At 46.0% G+C, this 22,397-nt stretch overlaps 1 protein-coding gene across 3 annotated transcripts in view; it reads left to right on the top strand.

Annotated features, from left to right (window-relative positions):
- VPS53 (VPS53, GARP complex subunit) overlaps positions 1-22,397 on the top strand; it is a 164,038-nt gene that overhangs the window by 31,315 nt on the left and 110,326 nt on the right. The window contains exon 5 of one of the 3 annotated variants that reach the window (XM_025363018.1): positions 21,238-21,324. The exons of the other annotated variants lie outside the window; for them this stretch is intronic. Within the exon in view, the coding sequence (XP_025218803.1) occupies positions 21,238-21,324 (87 nt within the window). The remainder of the gene's footprint in view (positions 1-21,237; positions 21,325-22,397) is intronic. 3 annotated transcript variants of the gene reach the window in all.

Below are 22,397 nucleotides of genomic sequence, written 5' to 3'. Positions count from 1 at the left end.
TTCTCATTTTTATGTCCTTAGATCTGAGTTTTTTCTGTACCAGATTTCTTCTGCCTCATGAACTTCTGTTAGTATTTCTTACAGCACAGTCTGCTGGCAATAAATGCTCTCAGCTTTTCTTTGCTTGAAAAGTTTTAATTTTGCTTTTATTTTTTAAAAAGATGTTTGCTTGGTTTAGGACTCTAGGTTGGCAGTTTTGTTGTTGCTTTATTTTTTTTTTTAGTACTTTAAAAATGTCAGTCTTTGCCTTCTAGCTTTCATTGTTGCTGAGAAGTCGAGCCTTATTCCGCTTGGGATCTCAGCACTTGGATCAGTGGTTTAATGCCTTTCGCTTAAAAAGAAATTCTCCGCCGTTATCTCTTCAAATGTTTCTGTTCTGTCCTCTCTTCCTCCTGGAATTCTGCTTACATATCTTTTAGGACATTTAATACTGTCCTGCATGTGTCGGATTTTCTTTTCTTTTTTCCTCTTTATATTTCAGTTCGGGTACTTTCTATTGACCCACCTTAAAGTTCACTGATCCTTTTTTTGCTGTGTCGAGTGTGATGAGGCTGTTGAAGGAATTCTTCAGCTCTGACACTGTGTCCTTTTTTCTAGCATTTCCCTTTGACTCTTTCTTATAATTTCCGGCTCTCTGCTGCAATTCCTCATCTGCTCATGCATGTAAAACACTTTTTCTACCAGATTCTTTAACATATTATTCATTGTTATTTAAAAATCCCCTGCTCTGTAACCTATCTAATAGTTACGACAAATGGCTCTTCTTTGAGGCAGCTTCTGTTGGTTGCTTTGTCTCTTAACAATGGGTTGCTTTTCCTTTCTTCCCTTTCTTCTTTTTTTTTCCTTTTTGGCATGTATGTGTCTTAACATTTTTTATTGAATGCCAGGCATTTTGTGTAGAAGAGAGAGTGCCCCCATTTTGTCCTCGTGAACACCCAGCGAAGGTCTTGGAACAGAGCCTGAGAGTGGGTGCAAACCCACCTGTGCTCACACTTTCCAGGCCTCCCGACCATTGCGCCAGCCCACACTTGGCCCTTAGTAACCTGTTAAAACTTTCAGTTCGGCCCTCTCGCCTGCTTGTGTGGCACACCCCTGTCTTCCTCACATGCCCTGCTACATGGGAGACGGTCTCCTGTCTGGTCTTTCCTTGGGGAGCGCCTTCCTTCTTGGATTTCAGGATACTTGGTTGCCTTTAGCTCTCTGCAGGTTCAAGAAAACTTGTGGTTTTTAGTTTCCTTTTTGCTCATTGTTAGTGTAAGAGCAACACTCTTTCTGGCGTTCGGCATCCTAGGCAGACGCACAGCTGATCAGTGGGTTTTAATGCAGCATGGTATGGCAAGTTCATCAGTGAAACTTCAAATTCCACCTTGTAACTAATCCTCAAGAATCTACCACTTTTTAAGTTTTAGTGTAGTTTAAAAAAGGATTATCAGCAAGTACCTGAAAAGGGCTATTGTGTTTAAAGTGTTTTGTTCTATTCATAGCAGCCTAAATAGACTAAGAAATGGGTATTAAAATATTTCTTCCTTTTGTAATTACATATATCTATGTGAAGCCAGATTTTCTTCATATTTTCAACCAAAACAACATATCACAACACAGGAATGTTGGTGTCCCCCACAATTCCTGTGTTGGAACTTAATCCCTATTGTGACAGGATTTAGAAGCAGGGCCTTTGGGAGGTGATTGAGTCACAAGGGGTCTGTCCTCATCTGTGAGATCAGTATCCTCATAAAAGACTTTTGAAGGATGGCAGTTTGCCCCTTCCCTCATGTGAGGACACACAGAAGATTCCATCTATGAGGACAGGGCCCTCACCAGGCACCAGATCTCCTGGTGCCTGCATCTTGGACTTTCCAGCTTCCAGAACTGTTAACAATTTCTGTTGTTTAGAAATTACCCAGTTCAAAGTATTTGGTTATATTAACAGCAGCCTAAATAGACAAAGAGATGGGTATCAAAGTATTTCTTCCTTTTCTAACTCCAGATATCTATGTGAAGCCAGATTTTCTTCATATTTTCAACCAAAACAACATGTCACAACAGATTCAATACAGAAGCATGCGTGGGAGCCCAGCTGGTGTTTGTCTGAGCAGACACTAAAGATTTTTGCAGAGACACACCAGCAGTGCCACTCTTCTCAAGAAGTTTCTTTTGTAGGCTGGGCACAGTGGCTCACGCCTGGAATCCCAGCACTTTGGGAGGCCGAGGCAGGCAGATCATGAGGTCAGGAGTTCGAGACCAGCCTGGCCAATATGGTGAAACTATGTCCCTACTACAAATACAAAAATTAGCCGAGTGTGGTGGCACGCGCCTGTAGTCCCAGCTACTTGGGAAGCTGAGGCAGGAGAATCGCTTGAACCTGGGAGGCGGAGGTTGCGGTGAGCCGAAATTATGCCATTGCACTCCAGCCTGGGCGACACAGCGATATTCCCTCTCAAACAAAAAATCAAATTTGTTTTGTCTGGGGGAAATATAGTTATTTCTCAAAAAACATGTTATGCTAACATGTAATGTATTTATCATTGTCATGTTTAAATGGGTTAATAGATACATATTTTTTATTTAAACTTCTCAGTTTTAATCTCCAACATTGGTATATGTCAGTAGATATAAGCTACATAAACCCTTTCAATAAATTTCCAAGGGTATAAAGAGATTCTGAGATGAAAAGGTTTTAGATGTGCTCTTTAGTATCAGGTAGGAGTGGGGATGGCAGGCCATTCGTTCTTGATTGTTCATTTGCTCACTCTGTACGTACTTAGTGAGCGCCTTCTGTGTGCTTGGCACTATTTTAATCACTGGGAATAACACAGTGGACAAAGCAAAAGGCCCTTCTCTCCTGGGGCTGACACCAAGTGTGATGTTGTCTTGTTTCCCGGTTCTTTGACTAGTAAGGAGTGATCATCACGAGCTTGGTCACTAAGCACTTTTGCCAGAAAATAGACGTTGGATTGTATCATATGTCCTCTCAGCATCGACTGAACATAGTCACAGGGCTTTTTCATTTTGTTGATTTGCTTAAGTTTTTGTTTTCCTCCTTTTTAAAATATTTAACCTTTCTTAAATGCCTACTGGGCCATCGTGTATTGTCTTTTTAATATGTTATTGAATTTTAGTATTTTTATCTGGGATTTTGATTCATGTTAAAAAATGAAATCAGTTTGAGGTTTTCTTTTTGGTTATCATTGTTAGATTTTGTATCAGGTTTATGTCAGTTTTTGTCGTCGTTGTTTTGAGACGGAATCTCACTCTGTCTCCCAGGCTGGAGTGCAGTGGCGCGATCTGGGCTCACTGCAACCTCCGCCTCCCGGGTGCAAGCAGTTCTCCTGCCTCAGCCTCCCAAGTAGCTGGGACTACAGGCACCCACCACCACGCCCAGCTAATTTTTGTACTTTTAGTAGAGACAGGGTTTCACCATGTTGGCCAGGCTGGTCTCGAACTCCTGACCTCAAATGATCCGCCCACCTCAGCCTCCCAAAGTGCTAGGATTACAGGCGTGACCCACCACGCTTGGCCTTTGTCAGCTTTGTAAAACAAACTGGGATGCTTCCCATTTTTTGCAACCCACAGAGACCATTTAAATAATAAATTGTTTCAGAGACGTCAGGCTATAAATAATATACCTTGATTGACCCTTTAGCAAGGTCAAGTGCCTTTTGGGAGATTGGTTCCTTTGCAGCCTTTTCTGTGATTTCTATGGTTATATTTATGTCTTCCACTTCTTCTTGAGTTGATTTTAGTAAGTCCTTGTTCTTGAAAATAATTTTACTCAGATGTTTAAGTTTATTCATCCTTTCCAATTCTCTGTTTATATTCTCTTTCCATTCTTTTTGTTTTGTTTTGGTGTTTGGAGACGTAGTCTCGCTCTTGTTGCCGAGGCTGGAGTGCAATGGCGCAATCTCGGTTCACTGCAAGCTTCGCCTCCTGGGTTCAAGCGATTCTCCTGCCTCAGCCTCCTGAGTAGCTGGAACTACAGGCATGCACCACCACACCTGGCTAATTTTTGTATTTTCAGTAGAGACAAGGTTTCACCATGTTGGCCAGATGGTCTCGATCTCTTGACCTTTTGATCCTCCCACCTCAGCCTCCCAAAGTGCTGGGATTACAAGCGTGAGCGGCCGCGCCTGCCCGGCCTCTCTTTCCATTCTTAATGTTGTGTTTTCTCTTTGCCCCACCCCCAATCCCAGATTAAACCAGCCAGAATTTCTTTAGGCCTTCTCAGAGGACTTGCACTTAGATTTGTCAGTTCTACTCTTTTCCTGTTTCAGTTCATTACTCTGTACGTTTATATTTTACTGCTTTCATCTCTGTTGTCTTTATGTTCCTTTTCCTTCTTGTTGTGTAAGAAGAGCACTTAAAAGTGTGGCTTTTCTCTGAATGCCACTTTGGCGGCATCTCCTGAGTGTTAAAAATGAATTTTTAATGGCAGGGCGCAGTGGCTCACGCCTGTAATCCCAGCACTTTGGGAGGCCGAGGTAGGCAGATCACAAGGTCAGGAGATGGAGACTATCCTGGCTAACACGGTGAAACCCCGTCTCTACTAAAAATACAAAAAAATTAGCCGGGCGTGGTGGCAGGTGCCTGTAGTCCCAGCTACTTGGGAGGCTGAGGCAGGAGAATGGCATGAATCTGGGAGGTTGAGCTTGCAGTGAGCCGAGATTGCACCATTGCACTCCAGCCTGGGCGACAGAGTGAGACTCTGTCTCAAAAAAAAAAAAAAAAAATTTAGCCGGGCATTGTGGCACATGCCTGTAATCCCAGCTACCCGAGAAGCTGAGACAGGAGAATCGCTTGAGCCTGGGAGGCAGAGGTTGCAGTGAACCAAGATTGCGCCCCTACACTCCAGCCTGGGTGACAGAGCGAGACTCTGTATCAAAAAAAAAAAAAGAATTTTTATTGTTTTTATTTTTATGGTTTTTGTTTTTGTTTTTGTTTTTTTGAGACAGTCTCAGAGCTCTGTCACCCAGGCTGGAGTGCAGTGGCGTGATCTCGGGTTACTGCAACCTCCGCCTCCCAGGTTCAAGGGATTCTCCTGTCTCAGCCTCCCAGGTAGCTGGGATTACAGGCACGCACCACCACACCCAGCTAATTTTTGTATTTTTAGTAGAGATGGGGTTTTGCGCTGTTGTCCAGGCTAGTCTGAAACTCCTGACCTCCGGTAATCCACCTGCCTCATTCGACCTCTCAAAGTGCTGGGATTGCAGGCGTTGAGCCACCGGGCCTGGTTTTTTTTCTCTCTTGAGACAGGGTCTCGCTCTTGTCACCTAGGCTTCAGTGCAGTGGTAAAATCATGGCTCACTGCAGCCTCAACCTCCCAGGCTCAAGTAATCCTCCCGCCTCAGCCTCCTGAGTAGTTGGTACTACAGGCACACACCACCACACCTGGCTAATTTTTTTTTTATTTCTTGTAGAAACGGGGTTTTGCTGTGTTGCCCAGACTGGTCTTGAACTCCTGGGTTCAAGCGACCCTCCTGCCTCCGCCTTTTAAATGTTGGGATTGCAGGTGTGAGCCACCACGCCTGACCTGGTTTTTTTTCTTGGCGTGTCGCTTGGTGTAATTGATGATGCTTTAAAAATTTTTATTAAATTTCATTTCAGTAAATATCACCTTTTTTGATTTTTTTATATAGCTATATTTTAACAGCATTTGTGAGTTATAATTCACATATAATTCATCTGTTTGAAGTATACCGTTCAGTGGTTTTTGATATTACATTTTTTTAAACTGTGTAAAAAAAAATATATATATATATATAATAGAATTTATCATTTTAACATTTTAAGTGTATAATTAGTGGTATCAATTACATTCATAATGTACAACCACCACTACCACTATTTCTGAAATTTATTCATCACCCCAAATAGGAACTCTGTAACTGTTAAAACCACTAATTAAGTCATTCCTTCCCCTGCCCACTTTCCTCAACCTCTTGCAACCTCTATTTTACTTTCTCTCTCTATGAATTTGCCTATTCTGGGTACTTTATATTAATATAAGTGGAATTCTACAATATTCAACCCTTTGTATCTGGTGTATTTCACTTCTGTTGTCTTCAGGATTCATCCATGATTAGCGTGTATCAGCACTTTCTTCTCTCTTACGGCTGAATAATATGCCGTGGTGTAGGTCGACCACGTTGTGTGTATCCATTCGTCTGTCCATGGCCACTTGGATTGTTTCCACCGTTTGGCTTGTGTGAACAGTGCTGCTGTGAGTGTTGGCGTACATTGAACACCTGTTGGAGTTTCTGCTTCGGTTCCTTTTGCTGTGTACCTTGGAGTGGAATGGCTGGGTCACATGGGCATTTTTAATCATTGCAATATTTCATCTCTTTAGAAACATTGTTCCATGTTTTTCTGAACTTTCACAGATTCACTCTCTCCACAGACTCAGGGGCATTAACACAGGCGTCTGTTTTGTCTTCATTTAATTAATATAGACAACGTGTTTCTGATTAGCAAGAATCTGAAGCTTTTGTATGCAGTGCCTCATCATGGAGATGTTCTCTCCCGCAAAAATAAAACCACCCGAGTTTGTCTTTTATTTAGTTAACTAGTCCAGCAGTTGGACTGTTTCCTTCCTGACCTTAGAAATGCCAGGTCCCACTTTTCTGCAACATGATTATTGAAAATAGTTTTAGGAAAATAATGTGCCAAGAAGGAACACTGAAGTTTATTGTTCTTCTGAGCCATCTCCATGTAAACTGGCTGTCTTCAGGAGCCAAGAAAGAAGGTCAAGCATAACTCGCCATCTGCTTATTTCCGTGTTAGAGGCAGTCACAAGTTTAAACTAGACTGTGCATCTCAAGAGGAAAATGCCGTTCATCACTACTGGAACTGCTCTGGCTAGTACTCAGGTCACTCTCGCTTTTGATTGCTAGTCGTTAGAAATTGTGTGAGGAAAATTCCGTTCTCAGTTGGAGGTTGTGCATTAGAAAAATTGCAGTATTACTGCCAACAGAGCAAAGCCTTCTGGATTTCAGGTCCTTGATACAAGAAGTCACTGAGATACGTTTGTACAAGGGATGGGAATTCGGAATTCTGTCTTCATGGAAGAACTTGGCCTCCTTTGTCCTTTTCCCTCTTTCATCTGCAGAAACAGTATTGGGAAGAGCCCAGATTCGGTGTTGTGGTGGTGCCGTCAGCATCTCCATCTGTCAATCTCCATTTTCAAGAGTCTGTAACTATAACATTTCCTTTGCTCCAATTTGGACTCCAAGGTCTCCTCTGGAAGGAGATTAGTTCTGCAAAACCAAAGCTAATACATCTGTTTCGGCCTGGTGTTCTGTAGTCGTCTAGATTAAAGCTCTAGAATACATCAGAAACTTGTCGTCCTCCATGTATTATTGGATCCCACGCCAGCGTTTCTAATTTCTGTTTCCGTATTGTATTGTAGACAGAACAGATGCTGTGGTAATTTCTAGGTGTTGTATGTGATACCTGGAATATGGATGCTAGGCAAAAATCTATTAGTACCACTTTCATAATGACCCCCAATTTGGAGGGGGGCGTATCTTCTGGAGATATACTTACTACCAAGTAGTTTTTTTTTTTTTTTTTGAGATGGAGTCTCACTCTGTCGCCCAGGATGAAGGTGCGATCTCAGCTCACTGCAACCTCTGCCTCCTGGGTTCAATCTCCTGCCTCAGCCTCCTGTGTAGCTGGGATTACAGGTGCCCACCACCACACCTGGCTAACTTTTGTATTTTTAGTAGAGATGGGGTTTCACCAGGTTGGCCAGGCTGGTCTCGAACACCCAACCTGAGGTGATCCGCCTGCCTCTGCCTCCCAAAGTGTTGTGATTACAGGTGTGAACCACTGTGCCTGGCCCCAAGTAAGTTTGATGATTCAAATACTGTCTTTAAAGCAGGAGAAAAGGTGTTTTTGGGGGGCCTTTACCCCATCTCAGACCGAATTCTTAACTTCTGTCTCCTTGTTGTACTTGAGCTTTTCTTGTTCCTAGTCCCAAGGGAACGGTCGAGACAGACAGCCCACTCCTACTCCTGTGATAACAGTAGAATTATAGGCTAGGCAAAGCGCTACTTCTGATAAGTCAGAAATTTAAACTTTTTTTTCATTGAAGACTTAGAGATTCTAGTCTTTAGAGATTTCTGGTGACTGGTGTCTTGTGGGCAGGTTCTAAGACGGTTTGTCCGCCCTGGAATTTTCCAGATCTCTGTAATTAAGGGTGTACTGTTGCAAGGCTGATCTGTCCTTCTTGATTCATTCACTGTAAGCAAAGACACATTTTGAGTTGCTTTTGCAGAACATAACATTTTGAGTCATTTGTCTTGATCTGTAATGCTAATGTTTTATTACACTATAAATGTTTACCTTGTTGCATATATTATTTTACTTGATTTATTCGATTCACATCTTTACAAAGATGTGTGAGTTAGGCCACGTAGATGCTCTTCTCCCCATTTTACAGATGAAGAGAGGGGCCTGCATCGGTTCTGTGACGTGCCCAAAATCACACTTTGTGAGTTAATCACAGATCCAGATTTTCTCATTCCCAGTATGCTGCATATTTTCCATACTAAATTCTCTTTAAACGGTGACAAACATTTAAAAGCAGATTTGGGAGCCACTTGTTTTGCTGTGTAGCCTGGAAGGCTAACTGTCCCAATAATGGCGATGACCATGGCCTCGTTAGCCAGCTTTGTCCCGCTCAGTATAACGAAGAAACCGGACTGAGAGAAGAAGCCAGGTTGAAAAGAGAACTCTGTGTACTCTGCACAGCTGTGCTGCTGAAACTACAGGCACCAGTGAGGCCCTGAAGCGAGTAAGTGAACCAGGAAGAGAGAAAAAGCACGCAGACGAATCCTCACAGCCTGAAGGGCGTTTGGTACAGAGGTGTCTCAAAAAGTCCGCTGAGGGAACATCCAGTTGTCACTGCAAAAGGGTGTTTTCTCCTGAATGAAGACTTACGATATAGGCCAAAGTTACTAAGTGACTAAAATGAGAAGTAATAGTAAGATAAGGGGAATTAGAAGGAAGTCGGTAACCTCGAACTTGGCAACTGGAAGTCCTGGCTATTTGGGAAACGTGGTCCTTTGTTGGAGTCCTGGCTGTTTGGGAAAACTCGTGCTTTGTCGAAGTCCTGGCTGTTTGGGAAACGTCATCCTTTGTTGGAGTCCTGGCTGTTTGGGAAACGTGGTCCTTTGTTGGAGTCCTGGCTATTTGGGAAAAGTCGTCCTTTGTTAAGAGTCCTGGCTGTTTGGGAAGCGTCGTAGTTTGTTGAACTTGGACAAGTTGTTCCTTTTAATGTGCCCCATTTTCAAAAATACTGAATTTCTTTACCTTTCATTCAGCAAAAGCAGCAGAAACTTTTGCTTAAACGTTTCCTTCTCTTTTGCCACTTGGAGGTGTTGCTTGAAATGCTGTCATCCTCAGGGGTTACCTTTCATCAGAGGAAGCTGCAGGAACGCATCCATCACTCTCAGCTATTTCGGGGCTCACTTGTTTTAAGTTAGGGGTGACAACAGACACAGGCAGAACTTTAGAATGTAAATGCTTAGTCTGATTTGGGCACTGCTGAACTTGTTTCTCAGCCTCGTCTTGTGATTTTAACTTCTGGCTTGTCTCCTAAAAACAATAAAAATGAGCTCTTTGGTTCACGTTTTCAGTGGATCTGGTTTGCAGAAATCGTAAATAAAAGTAACTTACATGGAACAGAACATTTTAACAAATAAGGTGAGAATGACTCCCTTTGCTCTTTCCAGGCCTTTGGTTTTTAGTTCACAGACTTGGAAAAAAATCTGTGCTTTAAATAAAGCCTTTTTATACTCAGGGTTCCTGCATGGACTGTGGAGGAGTTTGTGTGAATGTCAGTGATTCTCATCTGATGGGCGCCGTCTGGCATTTGACCAGGGTGGTCCTGGTTGAGTTCTCGGATGCGTAGGGGCGCGCAGAGCTGTAGATGTGCAGCCGTCTGTGGCTGTGAGAATCCTGCAGCCTCTGCTGCTGTTGAGCACCATGGTGGGGAGCGGGCTGCATTGTTACCATTGCTGAGGCTGGCTGAAGCACCTCTGTTTCAGCTGGGATGCCTCGTTTCCATAGCGACGGCTCTCAGCGGTGCAGGGTGGTCAGCAGTAACAAAAGAAGAGACTTTCTCGAAATAGAGGCTACTTAACCCTCGGTGTCCACCCTCAGTGGATGTGGTAAGGGCTTATCAGAGGTGGTAACACTCGTCTGTGTTTCTGCTCTCTGGAGGACCGCCTGGCTTTCCAAATGATGCTGCCTTACCTTCCAGGTTCACGCCGTTCTTTTGCCTCAGCCTCCGGAGTAGCTGGGACTACAGGCGCCACCACCACGCCTGGCTAATTGTTTGTATTTTTAGTAGAGACGGGGTTTCACTGTGTTAGCCAGGATGGTCTCGATCTCCTGACCTCAGGTGATCCGCCTGCCTCGGCCTCCCAAAGTGCTGGGATTACAGGCGGGAGCCCCCGCGCCCAGCTTCTTCCATTCTTTATTCATGGCTCTTTGTATCACTGTCGTCGGACAGTTGTTTATAATTCAGATGTGTATTCCTTACAGTCCCTTTAAAGACACATCCCCTAGCCAGTGATCTTTTTCTCTCAGTAGCTAGCACAGTACATGTAGTAGACACTCACTCTTTAATTGAATGAATGAACAAAAGACCAGTTTTTTCTGGAGAATGCCTCATATTCAGCGTGGTTCGAACATTCCATCCTCTTAATCCATGAGCCGTTCTTCTGAGTCTGCAAATGCTGAACTTGCTGTCTTACTTACAAAGCTCTGAAAGATGAGTAACAGCCTTTGATTCTTAGAGGGTAGTCTCATCTGAAATACCCCTCCATCTGAGAGGTGGGAATACTAATAGTCGCCATTAAGTGAGGACTTTCTATGAGCCGAGTGCTTTATCAGCTCATTCAAGACTGTCTTGGTTGCAGATGACAAAAATCCCAATTCAAACGGGTTTAGGCAAAAAGGGGGATTATTTGGAAGGATCCTGTTATGTCTCATTGGAAGAAGTTGAACGAGTCTGACCATCAGAAGAATAGCGTCTCCGCTGGGCTTGTCAAACACCTGAAGCCAAAGACTGGAGTAACGCTCAGTGTCTCTGTGTGTGTGTGTGTGTGTGTGTGTGTGTCAGCTTCATCATCTCTACCTGTGGTCCAGCCTCCTCCCCTTCCTGGGGAACGTCGCTGCTCTGTAACTCAGTTTCACATCTTGGGACTCCTACCACCCGCAAGAGACAAACTCTTTTTCCCAATTCTAATTCTGGGGGCTCACGCCTGGAATCCCAGCACTGTGGGAGGCTGAGGCGGACGGATCACCTGAGGTCAGGTGTTTGAGACCAGCCTGGCCAACACGGTGAAACCCCGTCTCTACTGAAAATACAAAAATTAGCTGGATGTGGTGGTGGGTGCCTGTAATCCCAGCTGCTCGGGAGGCTGAGGCAGGAGAATCGCTTGAACCCAGGAGGCGAAAGTTGCAGTGAGCCAAGATCGTGCCACGACGGAGTGTGACTCCATCTAAAAAAAAAAAAAAATCATGGGAAAACTGGTCCAACGAGGGCCCGGTCAGCTCTTGGACAGCAGACTGTAGAAACACGGTGAAAGGAAGATTTCGCGTGTGGAGGGGAAGAGTGTTGGGTAAATGATTCCAAAGATATTTGCTACTCTCATATTCCTTACTACCTTTCAGGTAGCTGATAGAATTTTCATTCTGGAAATTATGAAACTGCTTCCTAGAGGATAAGAGGCTTGACAGAAATCACACAGTAACTGGCAGAGCCAAGATTTGAATCCCAGTCTGCTAGTTCAAAATCCCTTGCTTTTAACTCATACAGCGTGTTGCTTACTCCCTCCCTCCCTCTGTTCCTCCTTTCCTCCCTTCCTCTTCTTTCTTTTCCCTCCTTCCCTCCTTTCTTTTTCTCTTTCTTTTCTTTTCTCCTTTCTCCTTTCTCCTCTCCTTTTCCTTTTCCTTTTCTCTTTTCTCTCTTTCCTTCTTTCTTTCTTTCTCCTTCCTTTCCTTTTTTCTCTCTCTCTGTTTTCCTTCCTTCCCCCTCCCCTCCCCTTCCCTTCCCTTTCTCTCTCTCTCTCCTTTTTTCTTTTCTTTCCTTTTTCCTTCTCTTTTTCTTTTCTTCTCAGAGTCTCACTCTGTTGCCCAGGCTGGAGTGCAGTGGCACAATCTTGGCTCACTGCATCCTCCACCTCCTAGGTTTAAGCGATTCTCCTGCCTCAGCCTCCCCAGTAGCTGGGATTACAGGTTTATACCATCATGGCTGGCTGCTTTTTGTATTTTTAGAAGAGACGGGGTTTCACTGCGTTGGCCGGGCTGGTCTTGAACTCCTGACCTTGGGTGATTTTTGTATTTTAGAAGAGATGGGGTTTCGCTGTGTTGACCGGGCTGGTCTCGAACTCCTGACCTTGGGTGATTTTTGTATTTTAGAAGAGACGGGGTTTCGCTGTGTTGGCCGGGCTGGTCTCGAACTCCTGACCTTGGGTGATTTTTGTATTTTAGAAGAGACGGGGTTTCGCTGTGTTGTTCGGGCTGGTCTCGAACTCCTGACCTTGGGTGATTTGCCCACCTCGGCCTCCCAAAGTGCTGGGATTACAGGCGTGAGCCACTGCACCTGGCCCAGCATGTTGCTTTTCCACATAATAGAAAAGAAAAGGGAGCCAGCAGGTAGATGTCAAGTTGGAAAACAGAAATGGTAGCAGAATAGTAGAAAAATCTAATTTTCTTCCCAGTAACCTTGAATAATAGCACCTTGTTTTTTTCACAGAACAGTCTAAAGCCAACAAAAGGGATCTGAGTTTAAAATCTCTGAAAGGCTGCCTGTGGACTCACAGGATAAAGGCAACATAATTCTCTGTAGCGCAAACTGCAAAATTAGATGCATCTCAGAGCCAGAGAGGACGCTTATTTCTTAAGGCATTTCCAGTGAATCAGAGCCCCTCTCTCTACGAAGGTGGCAAACAACAGTTCTGCAAAAAAGAAAAGGGAGAAAGAAGAAAGCAGTAGAGTCTGTGCCAGGTTCTACACTCCTTATCTTCTGCACACACCACCTCCTGTGGCTTTAGGAGCCTGCTCACGGTCTCCCCCAGGAGGCAAGGAAGATTCAGAGTAGCGGCTACAGTTAGGGTGCACAGAAACAGAGAGATACTGAAACTGGCTTTGCTGAGCCTTCTGGGCTCATTCAGTGGGTTGCTTTTCATCTCCTGTTTACATAATTTGAATCTTAAAAGAGGGCCGCTTTGTAACACTGTCAGATACAGGCTGTGACTCCGGTGCTCTGTTCAGAAATTCCGGTAGGGGCAGATTAAACGCAGTCGCTGCTTTATGACACTTTCAGATGCAGGCTATGTGTTTATAGAATTTGAGTCCTAAAGAGGGCCACGACAGTCGCCGCTTTGGAACACCGTTAGATACCGGCTGTAGCTCCAGTGTTCTGTTCAGAAACTCTAGTGGGGTAGATTAAATGCAGACATTTTTAGGAGCGATTAGTTCTGTTTTTAATCCACATACAGCTTGCAATGGAAAGTAGCCACCTTTTAATTTTATTATTACTTTTTTTTTTTTTTAGATGGAGTCTCACTCTGTCACCAGGCTGGAGTGCAATGGCACGATCTCAGCACACTGCAACCTCTGACTCCCTGGTTCAAGCGATTCCCCTGCCTCAACCTCCCAAGTAGCTGGGATTACATGCCACCACGCCAGGCTAATTTTTATATTTTTAGTAGAGATGGGGTTTCACCATGTTGGTCAGGATGGTCTTGATCTCTTGACCTCATGATCCACCTGCCTTAGCCTCCCAAAGTGCTGGGATTACAGGTGTGTGCCATTGTGCCCAGCCTACTGTTTTTTTTTTTTTTTTTGAAACAGAGTCTATTTCTGTCACTCAGGTTGGAGTGCAGTGGCACAATCTTGGCTCACTTAAGCTCACTCCGCCTCCTGGGCTTAAGTGATTCTCGTGCCTCAGCCTCCTGAGTAGCTGGAACTATAGGCGTGCACTAGCACACTCAGCTAATTTTTTTGGTATTTTTAGTAGAGACGGGGTTTCGCCATGTTGGTCAGACTGGTCTTGAACTCCTGGCCTCAAGTAATCCACCCTCAGCCTCCCAGCATGCTGGGATTATAGGTGTGAGCCACTGCCCCCCCGCCCGGCCAACCAACCACATTTTTATTTTAAAAAGTGTCTGGGGACAGTGCCAGAGTCATTCTTTCAGCACGTTTTCTGATTAGCCTGGTAGTAAAGGTATTTTGGTATTTCTTAAAAACCCTTAACTTCTTGTAGGTCCTATGATTCTTCCAGTTGCAAAACAATCTTCTTTCTATATGACTGATGATCAGAGGTTAGATGTCAAATATTAGGGTATGTGTTGAGAATGGACTTGCTTGATAGCGTGAATACTTCAGAGGAGCTTTTTAAACTCTGCAAAATGAATTGTATTAAATTTCCCCAACTTCAGTACATTATTGTAACAAGCAAAAGCATTCCCTCCAGAAAAAAGTCTGGCAGATAGTTTACCTGTCTTGGAGACTGTGACATGTACGATTGTGTTTGCCGGAAGAAGAAAGCGATACCTTCGGCACAGACAGTTCTGGTAGGATGCCAGGTTTGGCATAAGAGAGAAAGGGATGGAAACCCTTTCTCTGAGATCGGACCATGCAGACATCTTCAGACGTGAGACCTCAGCGTATAACTTAGCCCCTTTTTTGCCTTTCTTAGCTGAATGTCATGTTTTGGGGTGTTTGGCTAGAATACAGTGGCTATGATCCCATTAGCATGTCCCCGTAACATGACATGACCTGCAGTGTCACAGAATTCCATGCAAGCTGTGTCCAAGATCAGTCCTTTCTGGTGGTCAGTTGCCTACAGAGGCCTCTGTCGTATTTTTAACTCCACGATCCAACCTTTTTTAGAAGGCTTCAGTGGGTTTAGTATTTACTGATCCCATGTAGCCTGTTGGACATTAGACTCTGTGTAAGCCAAATAGAGAACACTTACAGAAAGCCTGAAGCTGTGATTTTGAACCACCGCTCGTGGTGGTGCCTGAAGTTAGAGGAATGGTTACGATGGTTACGAGCACACTTACTCAGAACAGCAGCCTCAGCACCAGCACTCTGACGGGTGCACCGTGGTGCTTTTAATCAGCGGGTGATATTTGCCAAGGTCCTGCTGTGCTGTAGCCTTGGTTAGATGCTGTAGGTGAGGTGACCGTGTGGTTTATCACCAGAGTCACTTTGAGAAGGAAAGGGAGTTACTAATACTTAAACTGAATCATAAACTCAGCGTGTCCCTGGTAAAGTAGATGGATTATTGGCTTAGCTATAGGCTTTACAGGAATGCTGTTCATATCTTTGGTCCCCATTCTAAAGGATACTTATAACCCTGCTAAAGGGCTAATACTTGTACACTAAACCAGTGGTCCTCAGCCTTTTTGGCACCAGGGAGCAGTTTTTTGGAAGACAGTTTTCCCATGGACCACGGAGGGGGACATGGTTTCAGGATGGAACTGTTCTACCTCGGATAACCAGGCATTAGTTAGATTCCGTTAAGAAGCACACAACCTAGATCCCTCGTGTGCACAGTTCACAATAGGGTTCGTGCACCTCTGAGAATCTAATGCCCCCGCTGATCGGAGGACGGGGAGTTCAGGCGGTCGTGCTCACTCACTTGCCCGCCGCTCACCTCCTGCCGTGGTTCATGCTCCTCTGAGAATCTAATGGCCCCGCTGATCTGAGGACGGGGAGCTCAGAAGGTCATGGTCGTTCACGTGCCCGCCGCTCGCCTCCTGCTGTGCAACCCAGTTCCTGTCAGGCCACGGACTGGTACTGGCCCATGGCCCAGGGCTTGGGGTCCCCTGCACTAAACAATTCAAGAACATTATGTTTCAAAAAGTCCTCTTCTGTAATTAACCCGTTACCCCCCCCCCAATAAATTTCTCTCCTGTTAAATCATTCCCAAGCAGACGTATGCAAGCATTTCTCATCTTTAAAAATTACTCCTTTTACCCCATCTATTGCCCTATTTTTCTTCCCTTCTCATAGCAAAAACTTCTTGGGGGGGAAAAAAAAGTCTATACCAGGGTCAGCAAACTTTCTGTTAAGGGCTAGATAGTAAATATTTTAGCCTTTACTGACCATATGGTCTCTGTTGTAACTCTTTATCTCTGCCATTGTGTGGCAAAATCCCCATAAACAATACTTAAACAAATGGGTTTGGTTGTGTTCCAAAAACACATTGTTCACAAAAACAGGCAGTGGACGTGGCAGACTGGCTTCAGCCCATGGCCGTCCTTTGCTGGCCTGCTCTGTGACCACAGCCTCTGCTTCATCCTTTCATCGCTGTCCATTCCCTTAACTGCACTGAGACTGCTCTTGTCAAGGTCACCAACAGCTTCCCTGTTGTCAAAATCAGTAGCAGCTGTCTTCATTTTTTTTTTTTTTTTTGAGATGGAGTCTTGCTCTGTCACCAGGCTGGAGTGCAGTGGCGCGATCTCGGCTCACTGTAGCTTCTGTTTCCTGGGTTCAAAGCCTCCTGAGTAGCTGGGATTACAGGCGCCGCCACCATGCCCGGCTAATTTTTGTATTTTTAGTAGAGACGGGGTTTCACCATGTTGCTCAGGCTGGTCTTGAACTCTTGACTGCGTGATCCGCATGAGGTTTTTTTTTTTTTTTTTGGACGGAGTTTTGCTCTTGTCGCCCAGGCTGGAGTGCAATGGTGTGATCTTGGCTCACTGCAACCTCTGCCTCCCGGGTTCAAGCAATTCTCCTGTCTCAGCCTCCTGAGTAGCTGGGACTACAGGCGCCCGCCACCACGCCCAGCTAATTTTCGTATTTTGAGTAGAGATAGGGTTTCATCATATTGGCCAGGCTGGTCTTGAACTCCTGACCTCGGATGATCCACCCACCTTGGCCTCCCAAAGTACTGGGGTAACAGGCATAAGCCACCGCACCCAGCATCTTACATGAGTTTTTAACAACAGAAGGCACAATCACTCTGTTCTCTTCCTTCAGACACTTTTGTTTGGCTTATGTAACACCCATTGTCCCTGATTTTTTCTCATGTCACTGGTGGTTTTTCTCTGCATCTCTGCTTTTTTTATGTTAGACGTCTGAATATTGGCATACCCAAGGGTCAACCCTGTGCCGTCTTCTCCTGTCTATTTTCTCTCCCTAGGTGACTTCTTCTAGTCTTACAGACTTAAATACCATCTTTAAGTAATGACTTCTGAATTTAAATCCCAGCCTATCACCTCTCTTTCCAGCTCCAGAATCTTATGTCCAACTTAATGTCTCTACTTGATCTCAAGTAAGCTATCTTTTTTTTGGTGGAGACAGAGTCTTGCTCTTGTCACCCAGGTTGGAGGCAATGATGCCGTCTCAGCTCACTGCAGCCTCTGCCTTCTGGGTTTAAGCGATTCTCCTGCCTCAGCCTCCCGAGTAGCTGGGATTACAGGCGCCGCCACCACGCCCGGCTAATTTTTGTATTTTGAGTAGAGATGGGGTTTCACCATGTTGGTCAGGCTGGTCTTGAACTCCAGACTTCCGGTAATCCGCCCGCCTTGGCTTCCCAAAGTACTGGGATGACAGATGTGAGCCACCGTGCCCAGGCTCCTGTCTGTATTTCTGCCAACACTCTGTCACAACCACTAAGTCATTTCTAAGAAGTTCCAGACTTTCTCTACATTTCTGTTTTTCTTCTGAGCCTGTAGCTGAATCCCCCTTAGCTGAATCCCCCTTAGCCGAATCCCCCTTAGCCGAATCGCCCTTAGCCGAATCGCCCTTAGCCGAATCCCCGTTAGCCGAATCCCCCTTAGCCGAATCCCCGTTAGCACTCTGTTCACAGCAATACAGGCTTTTTCCAGCATTCACTTCAAAACTGTTCCACATCTGTCCATTACCCAGTTCCAAAGCCATGTTTTCAGGTATTTACTATAGCAATAGCCCACTTCTTAATACCAGTTTTCTTAGTGTGTTTTATGTTACTGTGACAGAATGGTACAGACAATCATTTATAAAGAAAAGAGATTTCTTTCTTGCAATTCTGGAGGCTGGGAAGTTCAAGGTCAACGGGCCCACATCTGGCACGGGCTTCTTATGGAGAGGGCTTCTTACAGCGGCGTCCTGTGGCGAGGGCTTCTTACGGCGTCGTCCCGCGGAGAGGGCCTTCTCACCACGTCGTCCCGTGGCAGAGGTAGAAGGCAAGAAAGTGTGCACATGCATGAGAAAGTGGCTGAACAGATCCTTTTATCAAGAGCCCACTCTCGGGATGATGCCATTCGTTCATTCATGAGGGCAAACCCCTCATGACCTGGTCGCCTGGTAAAGGCCCCGCCCGTCAACACCATTGCACTGGGGATTATGTTTCCAATGCATGACTTTGGGGACACATTCCAGCCACAGCACAGGCGCCCTTAACGTATTGCAGATGGGACTCTTCACTCCCAGCCACCACGACACACCTGCCTGTCGGACCTGTCCTGCTCCTGCATTCCCTAGTTCAGTCAGTGAACCAAAACCCGGGAGTCATCCTTGGTTCTTCCCTCACCCTCGTTCCCCACAGAGTCCGTCCGTGAGTGAGTCCTGTGCGTCAGAGCTTCCTAGAAACCTTGCATCGCGCCGCGTCTTCCCGTCAGCACCGGCTGCCTTGTCTAGACCTCCACCGTCTGGTGTGGACAGCGGTAGCAACTTTTCACGGGCCTTTCACTCCTGCTCTCCCTCCTGCCCTGCACAACTCTCTTGCCACATAACAGCCAGGACAGTCTTTTGTGCAAGTGAACTGTTCGCCTGTCCCTTGTGTAAAACCCCTCAGTGGCTTCTCATTTGCACTTAGACGAGAATCCTCATGCTTTGAGCCCCTCCATGTTCTGGCTCCTGCCTACCTCTCCAGATTATTTCTAGACACTTCCCACTGCGATATTACACTACCACCTACTGTCTCTCTTTTTGGACCTCCAAAACATTGAGGTCTTTTCTCTGTCAGGGTGTTTGCATTTGCTGTTCTCTCTGCTTAAAAATCTCTTACTCCAGGCCGGGCGCGGTGGCTCACGCCTGTCATCCCAGCACTTTGGGAGGCCGAGACGGGCGGATCACGAGGTCAGGAGATCGAGACCATCCTGGCTAACATGGTGAGACCCCGTCTCTACTAAAAACACAAAAAATTAGCTGGGTGTTGTGGTGGGCACCTGTAGTCCCAGTTACTCGGGAGGCTGAGGCAGGAGAATGGCGTGAACCCGGGAGGCGGAGCTTGCAGTGAGCCGAGATTGCGCCACTCACTCCAGCCTGGGAGACAGAGCGAGACTCCATGTCAAAAAAAAAAAAAAAAAAATCCTCTTACTCCAAATCTACAAATTCTGACACCTCCTCATCCTGCAGCCCTAATTCGGGTGCCCTTTCTCAGGAGACCTTCCGTGACCACCATCTCCCTTATTCTCATCACTCTGCATAAGTCCTTCACCACACCTGTCACACTTAGGGACACTTGTGTATCCAAAGTAAAGACACACTTGTTTCTTTATTTTGTTGTTTTTAGAGGATCTCCTCCCCCTTACTTACTTCTCAAAGTAAGTTCGTTCCTTGAGGACAGAGAGAGGGACCATACTGTCTTGTTTCCCATTGGATTCCCCATGCTCAGAATCAAGCCTGGTGTATGGGAGGCTTTCAGTAAATACTCATTGAATGACTGAAGGAGTGAGTTAAGGAGATGCCGACTCGTGGCTAGTACTATAACTGCCGCAGGAATTCATCGTCTTTATTACAGTGCGTATGGTCTATGCACGTCCGTGGGCTGCTGGCACTCACAGACACTTTCTGGTCTCCATGTCTCACAACTGCCCTCATGTTGCTTCCCCTCCTGGCACAAGCTGCAGCCGTGTTGTAATACTTTATTGTATAGCATCCGTCTTTGCAGGTGTTTATGTCAGTGGAAATACTGGGCTCACCATTAGCTTTTTGCTTGTTTTTTGAGACAAGGTCTTGCTCAGTCACCAGGCTGGAGTGCAGTGGCGTGATCACAGTTCACTGCAGCCTTGAACTCCCAGGCTCAAGTAATTTTCCCACCTCAGCCTCCCAAGTAGTTGAGACTGCAGGCGTGTGCCACCATGTCTGGCTAGCTAACTTTTTTTTTTTTTTTTTTTTCCCCAGAGACTGAGTCTCGCCATGTTCCCCAGGCTAGTCTTGAACTCCTGGGCCCAAGCAATCCTCCTGCCTCAGCCTCTGAAGTGCTGGGATTACAGGTGTGAGCCACCGTTAGCTTTTAGTGTCCCCCCCGCTTTTTTTTTTTTGAGACGGATTCTCGCTCTGTCTGTCTCCCAGGCTGGAGTGCAGTGGCACGATCTTGGCTCACTGCAAGCTCCGCCTCCCGGGTTGATGCCATTGTCCTGCCTCAGCCTCCCGAGTAACTGGGACTACAGGTACCGCCACCTCGCCCGGCTAATTTTTTGTATTTTTAGTAGAGACGGGTTTCACCGTGTTAGCCAGGATGGCCTCGATCTCCCGACCTCGTGATCCGCCCACCTTGGCCTCCCAAAGTGCTCGGATTACAGGCGTGAGCCACTGTGCCCCGCCCAGCGTTCCTTTCTAAGTGCATTTCATTGGTTTTCAAGTGACTTACTATGAAAGTCTTTAAGATTTGTTGCAGTTCTGGAGTCCCCCATTCACGGTTCAGGCTTTTTTGAAGGCACAATTTGGAACTTCCAAGTCCAGAGCTTTCCCTCGCCCCAATTTAGAGCTACCCCGTCCCTCTGTAGGAGGCTTTGAAGGTCACTGCGCATGGTTGCTTGCATACACTCACACACAGAGATATACTTGTCCTATTTGCTGTTATCAGTAACGTGGACAGTAATCACTGAGATGGGGGGAATCATTTAGTTTTAAGTTAAAACTTTGCGAGGCACGTTGGTAAGAGTCCTGAGTGTTTGCCTGTACGCAGGTACCGGACGCTGTACAGAAAAATCGTTGGCATAAGCACGACGAGTCAGGAGAGTTCATGGAAGTTTCTTTTGTGCCCAGCGTGGGTTACAGCGTAGTGACCGGTATGCCCAGCGTGGATTACAGCGTAGTGACCGGTGCTGTCTCCAGTGTGCCCAGCGTGGGTTACAGCGTAGTGACTGGTGCTGTCTCCAGTGTGCCCAGCGTGGGTTACAGCGTAGTGACCGGTGCTGTCTCCAGTGTTCCCAGCGTGCGTTACAGCGTAGTGACAGGTGCTGTCTCCAGCTGCCTTTTGTTGTTCATGTGTTTCTCTTACTCTAGGCACTTGAAGAGGCTCAGAAAGCTATCCAGCAGCTCTTTGGCAAAATCAAAGACATCAAAGACAAAGCTGAAAAGTCAGAGCAAATGGTGAGTTCTGATTTCTTCCTAACCTTTTTGCACCAAAAGAGGAAGTGAGCTTCTCATCTGGGCATTCTAATAAGGAGCTTTTTCTAATAATGGCACCTCCTACCAACCACGGTCATCTGCATCTCTAAAGCAAGCCCCTAGGAATGCGTTCAGATCAATTCAAGGGGAGCTGCTGGTCAGTAGTGACTCACCATCTCTGCTGCCCTGCGTTTGCAGCCCTGGGTTTAAACAGGCAACTTTTTTTTTTTTTTTCTTCCGATGGAGTCTTGCCCTGTCACCCAGGCTAGAGCGCATTGGTGCGATCTCGGCTCACCGCAACCTCTGCCGCCCAGGTTCAAGCGATTCCTCTGCCTGAGCCGCCCGAGTAGCTGGGATTACAGGCACCCGCTACCACACCCGGCTAATTTTTGTATTTTTAGTAGAGATGAGGTTTCACCACGTTGGCCAGGATGGTCTTGATCTCCTGACCTCATGATCCGCTTGCCTCGGCCTCCCAAAGTGCTGGGATTACAGGCGTGAGGCCCCGCGCCCGGCTGCAATTTTTTTTTCTCCTTTCTGAAAATAGTTTCCTAGTCATTTTGGATATTCCTTTCTCTAACATCTCTTGGTATTGGTACCACGCATTTCTCCATCAAGATGTGTGGTGTGTAGCTTGGTGCACACTGAGAAGGGTCCTGGAGCTGGGAGGAGGGAGGGATGCAGAGAGGAGGGATATCCCCTGCCCATGATCCGTGTGTGTGGTTTTGGTTGAGTTCCCCCTTGACGAATCTGTGTCCCCCAGTGATGTGCTCAGAAGCTTGCTCTGAAGACCGAGAATCCAGCATTCATTCACCCTCTCCACCCCCATGGGAGGCACTGGGAAGTGCTGGATCCTGCGTTCAGACTCTCCTCCCCCGTGGGAGGCACTGGGAAGTGCTGGATCCTGGGTTCAGATTCGGACTCAGTAGTGTCTTGTCTCTCAATTGTCTCAGAATTCCAGTTTCGTCAACTGTAAAATAGGAATAATGGTATTTGCCTCACAGGGTTGTTGTGAAAATTAAACATATGAAGAGCACTGAGCATATTCTAGGGAC

The sequence above is a fragment of the Theropithecus gelada genome, chromosome 16 (assembly GCF_003255815.1).
Source record: "Theropithecus gelada isolate Dixy chromosome 16, Tgel_1.0, whole genome shotgun sequence".
Lineage (NCBI taxonomy): Eukaryota > Metazoa > Chordata > Mammalia > Primates > Cercopithecidae > Theropithecus > Theropithecus gelada.
Note: the sequence above shows the minus strand (reverse complement) of the source record. Positions and strands in the feature narration are given on the sequence as shown.